This window comes from Ixodes scapularis, unplaced genomic scaffold (assembly GCF_016920785.2).
Source record: "Ixodes scapularis isolate PalLabHiFi unplaced genomic scaffold, ASM1692078v2 PGA_scaffold8__174_contigs__length_109621045, whole genome shotgun sequence".
Classification (NCBI taxonomy): Eukaryota; Metazoa; Arthropoda; class Arachnida; order Ixodida; family Ixodidae; genus Ixodes; species Ixodes scapularis.
The window spans coordinates 91,107,262-91,121,797 of record NW_024609883.1 but is presented as its reverse complement, the minus strand read 5'-3'; the positions used below and the strand labels follow the sequence as shown (position 1 = coordinate 91,121,797).

General features: G+C 41.0%; 1 protein-coding gene across 1 annotated transcript in view; it reads right to left on the bottom strand.

The window, feature by feature from the left end:
• LOC115319841 (complement C3) overlaps positions 1-14,207 on the bottom strand; it is a 77,030-nt gene extending 62,823 nt beyond the window's left edge. Inside the window, exons 1-8 of the mRNA XM_040223228.1 lie at positions 14,080-14,207; positions 8,696-8,856; positions 7,260-7,460; positions 6,551-6,621; positions 5,236-5,370; positions 4,399-4,441; positions 3,392-3,476; positions 1,916-2,018 (exon numbers count right to left, since the gene is read on the bottom strand). Coding sequence (XP_040079162.1) covers positions 1,916-2,018; positions 3,392-3,476; positions 4,399-4,441; positions 5,236-5,370; positions 6,551-6,621; positions 7,260-7,460; positions 8,696-8,856; positions 14,080-14,156 — 876 coding nt within the window. The 5' untranslated portion in view covers positions 14,157-14,207. The remainder of the gene's footprint in view (positions 1-1,915; positions 2,019-3,391; positions 3,477-4,398; positions 4,442-5,235; positions 5,371-6,550; positions 6,622-7,259; positions 7,461-8,695; positions 8,857-14,079) is intronic.
• Positions 14,208-14,536: the final 329 nt, after the last annotated feature.

The window sequence follows — 14,536 nt, the reverse complement described above, 5'->3', positions numbered from 1 at the left end:
CGACAACTCCAACGCGAAAAAGAGTATGCAGGCTCACACAGACGCCGACAACGTGACATTCGAATGGTTTGTTGACGCGGGACGCGGTGCTTCTTGCCCGTACTCCATTGCGCGTGCGTTCCAACTGTCGTCTGCTCTTTCAAACTTGGCTGCTTTTTGTCGTCAGTTCGTTCAAACGACAGCGGCTCGTAAACCAAACATTGACCCGGTAATTGCGATAAGAACTAAGTGCAGGCCTCAAAACACTTTTGAAGGTTGGTTGGGGTAAGTCGGCTAAGTGTAAACAGATACAAGAAGTTGTTGATCATTGTTACCAGTGGCCATCACCGACTTGTAATGCCCGATTCTACTTGAGGTTTTCAGTATCGATGTCCACCATCTCAGCTACGGTCCACGCTTTTGCAGTCCGGGCGACGTCGCGACTGAAAATAGCGAGCAGAATCTCGACGTGGGAGTCAGGCTTTAGCGCCCATTCTGCAGCGTCCACGTGAAATGAATCGCCGCAAGTCACATTATTCACGCAAAGTTTTGCCTCGATAGTTTTGCTGAAGCCGCTCAAGTAGTCAGACATTGTTAGGAGGACGTAGAATCAACAATTCGAACGCGAAAAAGAGCACGGGGACTCCCACCGACGCCGACAACAACGCTATTCAATGGTTTGTTTATGGGCGACGGCGGGCTTCTTGCCCACCATCCACGGCGCATGCGCGGCGCCAGTGACGTCCGCTAGGGGCGCTCCGGTTTGTTTGTAAACATGAGTTGGTGTATATCCTAGAAGGACATTGTTAATTCTTTTCGGCGCACTTACCGCCTCGAGCTTCTTGAAGAGGCGCACAATCACTTGGTGCCCTCCTCTCCCCGTCTTCGATCACAAAGAAAAAAACAAAGGGACTTAAAAAAAAGCGGAAATACTTGCCCCCCCCCCCCTTTTTTTTTGTAGAATTGTTTATTTGGATTTTTTTACATTGATGTTAGGGGTCTAAAAAAAAGATAGACTCAGGGGCTTGGTGTTGCAAAAAAAGGCTTTGCGGAACTGAAGAGTGCCAAGCCTCCCTTTGCGGAGGTCGATTCCCGTAACAGTGTCACTGCGCACAATTTTACAAAAAAAAAAGAAAAAAAAGAAAAAACTTTATTTAGAATGAGGGGGGGGGGGGTTGTTTTGACAAAAAAAAATGTAACGGATTACAAGGAATCCGTTACGTCAAAAATGTAAGGGAATTACTTTAAAATTACTCTAGAAAATATGTAATTATTCCGTTACTAAATTACCGATAAATGTAAGGGATTACAAGTAATTCCGTTACTTGTAACGGATTACGTACAAGTCTGATTTAGGGTATGTTTTTCTATTGAAAACTTCGAGGCAGCAGTATTCCCAAACTGTTTGATCTGCTTTCATAAGAATTCTCGTAACCAGTCAGTGCTCCGATATATGAGCCTCCAAATTTGCCACTTAATATGGCTAATTACGCATTCAAAACCGCGAACATCGACTCAAAAGCCCCTCTCGATGTGACGCGGATCGTTGAGACGTTCCGTGTGCCAACGGAGCGTAGTTGATAAGAGATCCTCTCTCGCTCTAGTCTGCCGCCCTCTCGACTAAGGATATATCATAGAGCTCTCCTGACAAGGGTAAGGATTCCCAGTGCCATCACTGCCCAGTTCTTTAAAAAATGAAAGACACGAAAAAGATTAGACAATACCCAGATTTCATACCAGAAACACCAGAATGTGCATTATTTTGAGAAAGATCGCCACCCAACATTGGCCACCTTCTATGGGACTGTGAGCATCTAAGTCTAGTTATGGTAGTACACAGATTGAAAGTGTTCCAGGTTTAACCGATAGATGGAGCCAGCGTTGTAATGCGAGATAAAGCAACGCACTCGAGAATTTAGTGCCAAAGCGTACATACCTCTTTAAAATGCGTAGCTCCAATCTCTTTCTCTTGTCCGCCTTCGCTGCGAACTTTATATCTGAACGATACCGATCCTTGAACGTCCTTTCCGTAAACGTATCTAGAAAAAAGGCAACGAAAGTTGACTCGAATGTTAACAATTAGGGACCTGATCGTTGCAGATTTTATGGCTAGAATTGACTTAAAGATACGCAGTCTGTTTCGTTTTTATAGCGAGGCTGTTTATGGCTAGGGTTCCGTGGATTTTTCGTGTGCGTCGACCAAGACTTGGGCGCTCACACCACTCCTCTCTTCGTCGTCGTTCCAAGCCGCTTCCGTGCCTAGTTTCCTTTCCTTCCGCTCTCCAGGGGTGGCGGTCCCGTCGCGCGTGTCTAGTTTCCTCCGGCTTATCGGGGTGGCAATAGTCGTCCACGCGAATGTATATAAAAAAAAATCGAAAGACAAGTTGCCGTTCTCCATTTTCAATTTCACTTCTTTTTTCTCGTCGTAATGGGCATAAATTGTGTTCATACCTTTGTTCAAAATTCTGTGTCACGTCTGTGTCGTGCGCTAAAGAGCTTCACTGGCCATCCACCTTCGCAGAGTGGAATGGCTTATGATACTTCTTTTTTCTTCCATTTATGCGATAAACGTTTCTTTTATGTTGCCAGGCATAATGAATTCTGATTGATCAGCATTGGTGTTCCATATTTAACTCTGGAGGGTCAGGTAACCACCGAACACCGCAGACCCGTACGCCCAGCGTGGGTTTGTGATGCCTCGTGAACGGCCAATAAATACATACATACATATGTACGTCCTTTCACAATATAAGACACCAATTCAGTTAGGCCGTTGTTACGTCCGTATACTAAGCAGTTTCGCCAGTGTCACTCGACATTACCAGAGAGAATATAACAAAGGTCCATTTAGTTCTCCACCCCCAAGCAATGTGGGCATGACCAAAGGAAATCCAGCATAGCCGCCTTGGACTGCCTCGTCGAATAGATATTTCATATTGGCGGAGACTGTACGTTATTACAGGGAAGGAACAAATAAACAGTGGCGGGGCTGCTGGCTAGGGCGCTGAAGTCTCTGACAGCTGAAGAAACGTAGAGCTTGGCTTCTTATGTCAGCCCTTGCTTCATGAACGGATCTTTGGCGATCTTATTGACTGATGCAGCAATTTCATTGGCTGCTGAGCGCTAATTTTAGATGCATGAGGTGCGCCACCCCTGCGCTTCTTCAGCTGTCGGGGGGGGGGGGGGGGGGGGAGGGGGAGACATGATTTTTAGTTAGGCGTTCACGATAGATTTAGTGCCTTACAACATCTCTCAAAAATGTATACAATAACATACACCCAACACCGTGAAGCCATAGTTAGGATGATTCGAAATTCTTCGTGCAAAGACAAGCACACAACTCCTTCGGTGCGAAATGAGACCAAAAAAACAAAATTTCTCAGGCCATATGAGAAATAAGTTGTACTCGTACCTTGCAACAACCGTGCCCCGTACTCTGTCTTGTTTCGGAAGGATCACATTTGGCATGTAAAGCTCCACCGAAAACGTCGGAAGAACTGGATTGGTGTCAAAGAGGGAAGGCATAATGTCTCGTAAGTGTATAAACATACTCCCTTATTTTTATAAACGCGCATTGCATCTCTTTTAGAACCATGCAAACACGCCCGCTAATATATCACCTTTAGGACGATGCAAAAATGCGACTTACCATAATACAGAGTAAACTATAAATAACTCCACGCAGGCGAAGGGTCTGCTTGAACGTATAGACCAACACGCGGCCCTGACGTCACGCAGCTGCGGTGGCGCTGTCGACGGCACTGCACATGCGCAGACGCTTCCCTTCACGCGAATTCGGTTTCTGCGCACGCGCAGTGCCCACACCTGGTGTGGGCAAACGCCGGCTTGTTTGTAAACAGCGTGTCGGTCCAGAACAGGAAAAAACTGCTGACTGACAACTTTGCTTTAATAAAATTCCTCATGTGTGTATTCGTCTTCTTCAAGGGTTGTTGTCGTACACACAAAATAACTATTATTCACAAAAATAATTTACACAAGAAAATTATTAATTTTACGTTACTCGGCAAAACTCACATACTACGAGTTATCTCGGTGTGGCACATCGTAAATACTGCTTTTGACAAGGCGAGCGTATGCCTTCGTTAATTGAGGTCAGAGGGGAAATGGAAGTGGCGTGGGCGCATCTGCTGGGTAAATATACTCACAAGGTGCGCAAAGAACCGACAAAAATTCACGGCGCATTCTGTTTTCTTGTTTTTTTTTTCTGTTTTTCCCGGTTTTGATCAAGCCGGCTCGGTGGTTAATTTTCATGGTCTATCAATATATAGCAAAAACTAGAAACCCTAGTAGACGATCACAGGGCGCGACGTTCTCTTGGCCATGGGTTTTAGAATGACGCAAATGAACTGCACCGCAGAAAATTTAATTGCAACGCTTAAACGCTATGCCCGTACTTACCATATTCTGCGAGCTGAAACTTGATTTCCGACTTCCGGATACGCTACGAATAAACACGTTTGGTTGTAAGGAAAGTACGATTGAAGGCGTTTCATAAAGATAACAAGAGTTAGACTTATTTCTGGTATTTCAATCTTGTTTACGATAGCCCGCATAGCTTAGAATTCGGTTGAAATTGAAGGGTAAACTGGGTACGGTGTGCCTAAGGGGACACGCCATAGCTCCCCTGTTTTGAGAAGCACCCCTTGCGAGCAACGTCGAATATTTTAGGTTACGTTTCGGTAGTGCGTCGCCACGCTCGCTCAAGCTTGGTATAAATATGTGAATCAATACGACAAGAATAAACGAAGTTGAAAAGAAATCGCAATGAGCCTTTCGTGGGACGCTGAACTGGCAAATCGCGTTTTTTTTTTTTTTTTTTTTCATTGATATGGTAAGATTTGTTAGTTATTTCAGGCCCCCTGTTAGTACCCCTGAAAAGAAGCTGACACACTCTGGCTCTCGCTTGTGTACAGACGTGAATTGTGCACGATGGGACTCTAGGGCGCCACTTACGCCAGCATTAAATAATCGCGTCTCGTAGGCGCTGACGGAGGCTACATCGCTTCTTCTGTGGTCGCCTCCTGCGGACGCTACAGCACCCCCTGTCTAAAAGAGACAGGCCTATGCCCACGTTTGGTAAGGGATAAATCTTTCCAGTTGAATCCTTTGAGATTTTCAAGGTGCTATCGAACCATCTGCTTCATTACCAATCGCTAAAAATTTATAATTTTAAGGTTACAGTTCCTCTAGCGACACTACCGTCATAACACAAATTTTATATGCTAAGCAACTTACATGTACGCCGTACGTAGCAACGGCTTTCCAGGCACCAAAGATTGGGTAATCGGGAAATTTGTAATTCAAACTGTGCATTCCACTTGATCCGCCAAGATCAATAGTTGTGTTGTACGTTATGATATCATGAGGGTTCTGCAAAACGATCGCAAAAATTCCACTTTTAGAGGGTGTGTAGTCTGGTCTTAATGTGACGGAAAAGAGCAGACTCGCAAGTCAGGCAAAGCAAACATCTTCATCTACTTCAATATCTGGCATACTCGATCTTAATTCATTGCCAAAAATACTAGAATTTCCAGAGGTTAGAGTACCCAGGCCTGTTTCTTTCTTCTGGTTCCAACTAAAGCTTCTCCGGACTATTATAGGTATACTGTCTCATAGTAGCGCATCCTAAAAAAACCAGGTAGGCCGTCCCACAGCACTGGACATATTATTTCACTTAAGCGGGGATATCAAATGATTTTTTTTGGGGGTCCCATTTATTTAACAACTCTGACCATCGACCCAGCCTGCTCTTCATTTTTCCCTCTATATACCCAGATTCACGTACATACAAACCAGGACCAAGGAATGACGTCCTAAATTGCATACGCCAGAGTAATTTCTTTGTTGTTCACTACCCCACTTCAAAAAAAGATTCGAGGTTCGATTCCCTGCATAACGTCAAGGATTTGGCTTGAAACTCGTTGAACGAACTTACAGGGAGACGGTCTCGTCAACAACACAAAGTTACTACTATACCTTACACATGCGTTCATGTGATTTACCGGTCGTGTCATTTCGTCATAAGAGTAACCAATTGTCGCTTACCTTTATAAGCAAACAACTGCTTTAAAAGCGCCTAAAGCCCTAGTCGCACAGCCATTGCATCATGCAAAAGAAAATTTGTAGACACTTCCTGAGGCGTGATTCCTCTTTGCATGACTGTCGCAAAGCAAAGCTCCTTCCAACACACTGTATCGCTTTAGAGATGCGAAATACGGTCACAGTCGAAATGTTTCGTCAAAGTGGAGCCGCGTACTCCGCTAGATCCGATGCCAAAGATGCGACCAGCTGCTCTTGAGCAGGCGGCCAGCGGGTTAGTTCCTAGCCAAGCAACACTGGGCGATTGCGTAGCGTCGGTTCTTTGGTCCTTCTCCCGTACCTTTCTTTCTTCGTTGTGTAAAGTAGTGATCGGAGCTCCCTCTCGCGTGTTTCTATTTTTGTTTCGTTTTTTCGGATAATCCTTCCATCACGTCTCCAGCGAACGCCATGTCTTTTGTATGATGTGTGTGCTGCTTGACTGCGACTTTAAGGGACTTTTGTTTTTAATTACCTTAATGTGGAGCTCGACGTTTCCAGCTGAAGGAAGTAGATCTTCTCCTACAGTCATCATTCTAAGATGCACTGAAAATATAATGAATAGCAGGGACGAAAATGGAAGTTCTTTTCTCTAACATAGTCGTGAACATGGAGTTTGAAGTTGCGGAAACTGAGCTGATCAAATATGTTCAGCCTCACGCTCTTATTCAGATTAAATTATCAAATTCGAGTACCGCAGTCAAAAACGCACCCGCAGAAACCAATCATATTTAGGACCTAGTTAAATGCTACTGGTTCCTGTTGCATATTACAATAATTAAAAATGTTCTTCGATGCACTTTTATTCTTGCGATTAACGAGCACCTTTTCAGAAAGACGTCCCGGAATTCAGTTATTTAGTAGGTACCATTTTTTTTTAAGGAACGCAAATTGTGAAGCCATCATTTGTCCGCAGTACAGCATGTACACGTTATTGGACCTAGATACATACTACAGGTTTTTGTTTTCTGTGACAATCATACAGAGTGCCCTTCTGTACACATTTTACCATTGATTTTAATGTAGGTGCTGGCAGTGCTTCACATTTTCTGCGTAATGTGAAAGAACAAAACCAGACGTTCTGAGTTCGTAACATCAAATATCATCACTTCTGAACAACAGGCCGCCATATGTTAAGGGGAAAGAGCATTGGATCTTCCGCTACAAAAATTAAAGAAACTTACCATCGTGTCCTGGATTGTAAATTGGTTTGTCGCTTTGCAGAAAGAGATACCCCCCGTTCTGGCTGAGCAAGAGCCTTGCTTCTTTCTTGTACACGTTGCCACATAGAACAGTCAAAGCCACGTGGCTTGTGTGACCCGATCGTATGTCTTCGGGATTGATTTCATTTTCATCTAGCTTTACCTTAACCAATTCCGAAGACCCTGGACAGAAAGAAAAAGGTGAGAACGATTACTTTTGGGGCATTCCGACAAACATCTGTATCTATGCAGCCTGCTCTTTTTCTTTTCAGTATTTCCTATGCCAGACTCCATGAGAACAGGATTTTAAAACGGTTGACCAGCCGCTGAGCTAGACTGCAGTGCTCGGAGACTTGAATGGTTTCCTCTTTCTATCCCTCGTGCTCTTCGAGCATTTCGCTCTAAAGTTATGTTCACTGCCCCTAAAATATTTCAGTTGTGTTACTAAAGCTTTGGCATAAACGAGAACATTCGACAAAGATCTGTCTGGTTGGACGAAACAGTGATTGACAATCTTCGGCCCATTCATTCAATCATATTTTAAGATATTTTTAAAATGTGTTGTGCAATGTATCCTAATGTGGTAGTAGCCGTCAGGATTCACCACAGACTATTAAAACGATTGCATACATCCTGGAAGGCAGTTAATTTAGTAGACACCATTTTATTTTTAAAAAAAAACTAGAAGTCGTGAAGTATAGTTTGTCCGTTCTAAAGCATATCATTCATCGCCTGCACAGTAAGAGGAGACGCGTCGTCCACGTGATAGGTTTTATTGCCACAGCGAACAAAATTTACTTTTGAGACTAGTTCCTTGTTCCATGGCCAGGTAAACGAGATACTTTCGCAAGGCATTTTAACCGGCACTCAGTGAGTCACTTCGCTAAAGTAAAGATCACTTGTTGAGATATATTGTACAAACGGATGGCTCAAGGAATTCCGAGTTGCTTTTAAAAAAAATTTATGACCAATGTTATAATCATACAATAACAAATGCCAAGGTGGAAGCTTGGGTGAGTTGGTTATTCATGTAAGACGGACATCGCGGAATAGACGAACATTGACAAAAAAAAAAAACACAACACACCATACATCAAGGAACACATCCCGTTGTACCTTTTTGTTGTTCTTCATGTTTTTTCTACGCTGCATGCTTTTAAATGCGGAGAAAAATTCTTTACTGACATTATGCGTTCTCCACAAACACTTATTTAACGGTTGCGTTCGGGTTCTTTCCCAGGTCTTTACAAAAAAAAATGGCTTACCATATCAAGCTGTAGATGCGTTCAGGGCAGAAAACACTCACTGAACCATTTTCAAGGTCAATATTTAGACAGTCAAGTGTCAGACATGAGTGAAGGAACCGCACTTTTACAACTCCCGCTGGTGTCGTGATTGGCTTAAATGGTCGAGCTTACCAGAGTTCAAGGTTATCGTTCGATTGAAGAGTGGGCGAAATCGACCGGGATATTCCTGCATCAGCAACGTGACACTTGTGGAACTTCCTTCGTTGAAAATCACCATGGTTTCTTCCACTCCAACTCGGACAACATTCGGAGCTATCACAATACACGCGTCGCTGTAACAAAAAAAAAAAAACTCCCTCGTAGGAATTATGTTATTATCCGGATTCATTTGCTATCTAATGAATGAATAAAAACACGTATAAAGAGAACATCAACGACAGTTTCGCGTTCCTTTTATGAATCATGAAAAATTCTAATCTGTCTCCTGTGGATGGGAAACATCTTCGACTATCGTTTAAATTATATGACAATGGAATCAAAGGGAAACTGAGAAGGTTGTGACAAACTTACAAAGGGGTTCAAATACGTGATGTTGTGAAGCTATATATTGGTGATTTCATCTCAAATTTTGCAAGAAAGAAAGATGGGTCCTCACAAAAGTATAGACAAAATATACGTTGGTGCAAAATGTCTGACTAGAACAAAACTGCAAATTAGAAATACGGAAATTTGTTTTATTTTTGAATTTTGGGCTTCGAAAGGGCAGAAGGTCTCATCGTGCCATTTTTGTAGTTTTCAAGTGTGACACATTTTGGAGTCTCGAAACGTTTAAATTATTTTTTTCACAACAATGATAACTTTTTGCTGCTTTAAGACTTCGTACTCCCAAGTTCTTTAGAAGTGTTTTTTTTTTTTTTTTATTTTATGAAATAAAAATTTTTGAATATTGCACCTTTGACAACAGTGGCTCAAGATTGAATCGACCTAGCTTTCGATGCACAATAATGTAAGGCATAAGAAACATATCAATTGAAATCTTGTATCTAAGCCTATCTAAAATTTATAATATTGTTAATTTAAGTGTAGTTTATGCACAAGAAACAACACTGTAAACTTCATAATAAAAGCTAGATACAAAAAATTCAACGTAATTTTATTCTTGAATTACGTAAATTTATTTTCTTAATTCGTTTATGAGAAGAGCTTTCTTGGTCGTTAAATATATATGTAATAAAAAATTGACATACGGGTGATTTCATCTCAAGTCGTGCAAGAAAATATAATTTGACCTCAAGAAATTCTCATAAAATATGTGTTCCTGGAAAATGTGTGACTAGAACAAAACTCCAAATTAGAACCATGGAACATTTTTTCTTCTTGAGTTTTGGGCTTCAAAAGGGCAGAATGGTGGTACGGAACGTCTTGCCATTTTTGCAGTTTTCACAAGTGACACCATTTGGAGTCTCGAAACTTTTATATTCTTTTTTCACTACAATTATAAGTTGTTCTACTGCTTTAAAACTTTATATAGAAGGGTTAAAAATCTGTAAAAGTGTCTTTTTATGCTTTTTTTTATTTTATAAAATATTTTTAATCTTGCATCTTTCATGAAAGCGTGTATCTAAGGCAATTTAAAGATTATATTATTGTTAATTTAGGTGCAGTCTATATGGAAGAAACTACTCTAATCTTAAGAAGATATTCTAAAAATACAAATTCAACGTGGTTTCAAAAAATACGTATTTTTATTTCTCAATTTTTGTATAAAAAGCTGTATCTGTTCTTATATATGCAATAAAATTTCCTTGACATATATGGGTCCGTCATATTAAGCAGCGTGTTTAACAAGAAGGCATATTTTTACCTCCATCCGAAGTGCTTCGAATGGAGGGATGAAACGATATGGTCCATATCGTTTCATCTTTGGATGCAGGTAAAAAAAATATTTTTACCACCATAAAAAATTAAAAATATGCGAAATATTTTACCTAATTATTTTATATATAAATATGCTTGTAACGTGACCATAGTATTTATTATATATATCATGAATCATTTAGTAAAAATGAGGCGTGACTGGCATGTTATAATTTTTAAAATGTTCATGCACATCTCCAGTTCACTTATAAAATCTTAAGCTTTACAACTTTTCCTAAAATAGAGTTATTGGAACGTCTTTTTTTTATTTAACAAGCATAAAAATTATGTTCCACAAACACCTATGTCAGGCAATGAAGGAGCGAGATAAGTTATTTTAGAAACCTATAGTGGACAGATCGTGGGACATAGTGCTTCTTTCATGCGGCCGCATATTTCACGTATAATGGCGAGACTTGTTTAAAACTTCTTGACTTTTTTCTTTATTTGAGGCAATAACAAAGTATACAAATAAACGGGGGAAATGCAGAACGATACAAAGCACGTATTATAAGTTCACTTCACAGTAACGTTTATGGTGATAAAAGAAACAGTGATTTTAAGTGATGTTAACATTACTCTTGCGGATTCTCTTTCTTATGTGTTTATCATAACCCTGAAAGACCCGTCTTTATTTTGAGCTTTTATCCACAAGTAGCAGGATTGAATATTTTTCACAAGGCTCCAAAAATTTCGTTATTTTTTTATACTGTGTCACGGTATTGGGCGAGGCGTGCTGCTTCACTTTTGAGGAGTACAATTCCCGGCACTTTCGGGGCCACTACACTAAAAAAATCATCAGCACTCCAATGGTTTCCAGTTCAGACGACCTGAGGTTGTGCAAGGAAGCTTGCCGCTCGAGGACTCTTGCCACGCCATTTCACGCACCTTTGCCGAGTCCCTTTGCTTAAAAAATCAATTTGGTCACCTCTTGCCTCTTCGCCATCTCGTATACAATTGAAACCTATTATTGAAATCACTAGCCTCGCCGTCGGAGATGTGGACAAGTTTTGTAAACATCGGAATGTTTTCTTCCGGACACTATTCAACTGCGCAGAACGAACAGTGCGTGTGCTGTATTGTGCACGATGTCGTCGCTGAATCTCCGAAGTTGTAGATTTTGCGCTCTGTTGTAGCGACGCAGGTGAAGAAAAACACGATTTGGTTCTTCCAATGAAAGCATTCTGCCGCTCGCGGAAGAACGACGCTCCAGTTTTCCGCAAAATCGAAATGCAATGCGATGGTACGAGCCATGAGATGCGACTTTTCTGAGCTTATAGCAAGCCGCTGAGGATGCCGGATGAAGTAATTGGGGAAGTACTTTGTTCCGCTCTTTCTGAGCTCATTGCAAAATCCGTTACTTCTTATTCGTTTCTTTAGCAGTTCGCTAGATTCCCTCAAAGTTACTTCGATTTATTCGTCTTCCCTCATTGTCAACGATTCCAGGGTTAAACCACGGTTAAACCACCTCTTTTTGGACACACCTTACAGGTCAGCAAAACGCACTCCTTAGTTGGGTCAGCGCACAGGCAATGTCTTTTAATGTTTTCAAGACTGAGGTCTTGGTCGCCCACGCATAATAATGTTTCCAGGCAAAGAGTTGTCGCTCCCTCTCTCGGTTTTGTTTAACTGTGTCTAACAAGCTCTGAAGAGACACATGATATGTGGACCGCGTAGCACCTGCCAGCGAAGCAAAATGAAAACGGGAAAGCTGCCGCTCTGGAAGGCGGCGGCGGCACGTGAGCTTTAGCTCAGCCAGCGCCTCCTGGTAATCCCAGCATTTCAAAAGCTTCTCCCTTTCTATCACGTGCACGGATCGTCATATGGTAGTCGTTTATAATATCTGCACTAAATAAACAATTACGAAAGCTATATAAAATAGGGATGAGACACGCGTGAGCTAAAAATAATAGTGGCATGTCTATGTACTGCTCGGCCTGTAAACTGCCCTTTCATTCCCCTTTCCTTCAAAAAGAAAAAAAAAAAATAGAAAATGCAGCTTACGAGATCCTTGGAGGTACTTATATCTCAACAAGAAAAAAAATATAGACAAGTCGAAATTAGGGAAGACGCCCACACGGGCAGAAAAACGAAAGCAAGCGCCGAAGCGGCGCGATGCTATCAGAACTGATAGTTCCACCTCATATCCTTCTCAGATTTGGAACGTGCGTTTGGTTTCGCAAACATAGAAGTGCCAGTAGTAAAGACGGGGATTGGGAGGTTTCAACAAGCCTAGCTTAGCTATCCTGTAAAGAAGTTGTTTGAAGAAAGAAAAACTTTATGCACATTAATTGGCGTGCTCGGCGGGCCGTCGCTTTGAAATGTTTTCCGCACAAGTGCTCTATTAACTGACGGAAAACTTTTAAAACGTCCTATAAACAGTATGTTTGTTGATCTCATATGATAATGCTTAAACATTATTTATGACAGTTTTGATTTCTGTATTTTCCTATGTAAGCAAACTCAACGTGGGGAAAAACCCCTTACCATATTATACTATAAATAATATCGATATGTGTACGTTTTGCCAAATTGTACGTGGACTCGAGAACAAAAAACAAAACTATGATCATGTTACAAAAATAACTAATATTTAAGTGAAAAACAGAATGACAGCGATATGCGACGTAGAGTGGAGGTACAAATATGTCTTCTTTTTCGAACGCACTGCTTAATATGACGAAACAATATACGTCAAATAAATTGAATTGCACATGAAAACATTGAAAGAGACTTAAGAAACGTGTTTTCCCAAAATGACGTTGAACTTTGTACCATTATGTACCATTAGCTCTTCTTCTCATGTTTTCAGAGTTGTTCCTTTTATATAAATTATACTTAAATTAACAAAATTATAATTTTAAATAGGCTTAGATACGTGCTTTTATTTTATATGTTTCTTAGGCCTTAAATAATTGTACATTGAAAGCTAGCTCGATTCAAACTTGGCTCATTATTGTCAAAAATGCAGGATTCAAGAATTGCTGTTTTATAAAAAAAAAAAGAATAAACAATTCTAACGAACTTATATATAAAATATTAAACCAGTAAAAAAAAGTTATAATTGATGTTAAAGATTATCTAAACGTTGCGAGACTCCAAAATGTGTCGCTAGTGGAAACTGCAAACATGGCAAGACCTTTCTTCTGCCCTTTCGAAGCCCAAAACTCAAAAACACAAAATGTTCCGTAGTTCTAACTTGGAGTTTTGTTCTAGTCAGGCATTTTCCACCGACATATATCTTTTTCAGCATTTCTTCAGGACCCATCATTTTTTATCGCTCGATTTGAGATGAAATAAAACCTCCTCTGCGGTGTTTCCGGTATTAGTGGTGCACATAACGGTGTTTTAGAAGATTCGATAATTATACTTAACAATTAACTTTATAATTTCGAAGTCTCGGAACGGACTTCTGCTTCCAGAGTTCAAGATTTGATGCCTGATGTTAACTACGGTAAAACATCAACGTCCAACATATTTCTTTTTTTTTTTAACATTTCTTAACTCTGGTGCATGGCGCGCTAAGTTTAAAACATTTGAAGAACTATTACGAGTTTGCATTTAACCTGCGTAAATTACTACGACATGTAAACAGGTCTATCCGTAATCTAGCCAATCTGAGGAACAGGTTTACTCACATCAGACTTCCAGAGAAGAAAATATTCACCAGGAAACACAAAAGGCAGACCGTGACCTGTTTTGCATCTTTTGCCATAATTCTGGGGTATTCTACGCAGACCAAATAAATTCAGGAGCGCGACTTCCTCGTCGCGACGCGGTTTCTTCGTAAAGCTCCCGAGGTTTGGCGACCGTCGAAACCCGATCTGCACCCCCCCCCCCCCTCCCCACCCCCTCCGAGAACTGCGTCACGTGACTTGAGCTGGAGAACTGATTATCAGGTCCGATACCACGCAACAGAAATGAAATGCGCGTGTTGGCATTGCCTTCCATTGAAGCAAGACAGGGTTTTTTTTCTTACACGGGATCCGACTTTCTCAAGTTCGTTTTGATTTCATTTGATGGCATTGTTGTCTCAAAGAACAACTGGGTGCTTCCACGTCAGATCGTACAATGACTGTGCGAGTCATATTTTAT